The sequence below is a fragment of the Echinops telfairi genome, unplaced genomic scaffold (assembly GCF_000313985.2).
Source record: "Echinops telfairi isolate 266 unplaced genomic scaffold, ASM31398v2 ScPeMD7_5868;HRSCAF=6743_0, whole genome shotgun sequence".
NCBI classification, from domain to species: domain Eukaryota; kingdom Metazoa; phylum Chordata; class Mammalia; order Afrosoricida; family Tenrecidae; genus Echinops; species Echinops telfairi.
Genome location: NW_022109767.1, coordinates 1460554 through 1462460, shown reverse-complemented (window position 1 = coordinate 1462460; position 1907 = coordinate 1460554). Strand labels below are relative to the sequence as shown.

Here is a 1907-nt window from a genome sequence, read left to right as displayed (position 1 = left end):
AGGAGCCAAGCTAATGGTCGCAAGCGTTTAGGGAGAAGTAGCCCATAGTCCTTAGCAGCAGGGAGCGAGCCTGTCAGGGGTGGGACCAGAGAGCAGTCTGGCAACTGACTGCCTTCAGAGAGGATGTCTCTAAGCATCTGACCTCCTACGATTTGTTGGCGAAAAGCTCCTAATGTTCCGCATGTCTTTGGGGGAGACAAAGCTGGGGGAAAGTCTCTTTATAATCCCACAGTGCGTGATGACCAACACAGAAGCTTCCGTAGTAATTCCTCATCTTCTCCCAGGGAGACAGATTCCTCCCCCAATTTGGGCAAACTCAGGCCATCAGAAGAGAAAAGTAGCAAGGTACACAAACACCTTCCAACACGGATCCCTGTCAAGACGAGTTCTGACAACCACTTCCCCTTCCGCTTTTCAGATGAAGATCTTTGACAGAAACAAAGACGGCCGGTTGGATCTCAATGACTTGGCAAGGTGAGTAGTGTCTACATGACGCTTTAGACTCAGAAATACCTTCCACAGGGGGTTGACGATGGCCCTCTTTTCTGGAAGTGCAAAATTCAAGTCTATCGGGGCATCTCAAAGGACAAAGGCGTCTGCCAATGAACTGCAGTGGTTCTGAACGTTCTCTCATCCACAATCACTCACGCCTGCACCAGCTCTCTCCTCTTTTGGCAGCTCCCTCCGCCAGGTCCTGAAGAGGATCTGTGAAAGGAGACAGAGGGAAGAATCTCTCCTCAGTAAAGACCCCAACCTGGACCCCCTCTCTCTACGTCTTCCACTGTGTTGCCTCACAGGAGCGATGAGGCAGCCCATATAGCTTCTTTGACTATTTCCTCGTGGCCTTCAACCTAATTCTGGCCCACTTTGCCAGAGAAAAGGTCAGTCAGAGTGGGGGATCCTTTCTCAAAGGCATTGGGAAGAAGGCCCCCATTAAAAAAAACCAGCCTGTTTTATTGGCATGTAATTCACACATCATCCAATTCAATAGTTCAATCATAGTACAAAGAGTTGTACAATCATCCTCATGGTTAATTTTAGGACATCTTCGCCTTTCTTGTACTCATTATTAGCTTCCCATTCGCCCATCACCTCCCTTGCCATACCTACAAGAAACCATTAGTCCAGTTACTATCTCTACTTAGTTTCCAGAAACCTAAACACACTCACTGCTAGTGGGTCCATTCCCACTCCTAGTGACCCTATAGGACAGGGTAGCACTGCTCCTATGGGGTCCTGGGACTTACAGGAGTAGAAAGCCTAATCTTTTCCACGAGGAGCCACTGGTTTGGAACAGCTGACATAGCAATTAGCAGCCCCAACTCAATCCTCCTCGGCCAGTGAGAGGGGAAGAGCAACAAGCTCCCCCTAGTGGCTGGGGTGCCCCATCCGTGTTGTGTTAGGACAGCTGCACTTTTAGTCCCAACACCGACTCCTGAAAAACATCTTCCTGAATATAGTTCCAGCTATTAATTTTCTATACATATACTTTTATGTCATCGCTTACATTTCTATATATTGTGTTTTTATGTTCATTCATCTCAATTTTCTTTGAAAATTAAGAGTAATTTTGTTTAAAAAAATAGCACAATGCTAATTTTCTTGTATGGAGATCAGTAAGGCTCAGAGTGGATTCAAAAGGCCAAGAGTCATTGACTCAAAGTTTATAAAAGTGGTCTAAGAATCTAAAAGAATTATATAACTGAAATTCACATGGCTAGATTGACACAATATGAGTTTTGTTTGTTTTTTTTCATTCTGATTTCTGGTATGTATATTTTTAACTTCCACATACTTATACATATTCCTCCTGCTATTTGTTTCTGAATTTATTTCATTATAGTCAGAAAACATACGCTGTATGACCCAGCCCTCTTAAATTTATTGAGGATTATGTGGTGGCCTAG

The 1907-nt window shown here is 44.5% G+C and overlaps 1 protein-coding gene across 1 annotated transcript in view; it reads left to right on the top strand.

Moving 5' to 3' along the window:
- The window catches only part of SCGN (secretagogin, EF-hand calcium binding protein), a 57343-nt gene that overhangs the window by 38804 nt on the left and 16632 nt on the right, over positions 1–1907 (top strand). The window contains exon 7 of the mRNA XM_004712518.2: positions 419–474. Within this exon, the coding sequence (XP_004712575.1) occupies positions 419–474 (56 nt within the window). The remainder of the gene's footprint in view (positions 1–418; positions 475–1907) is intronic.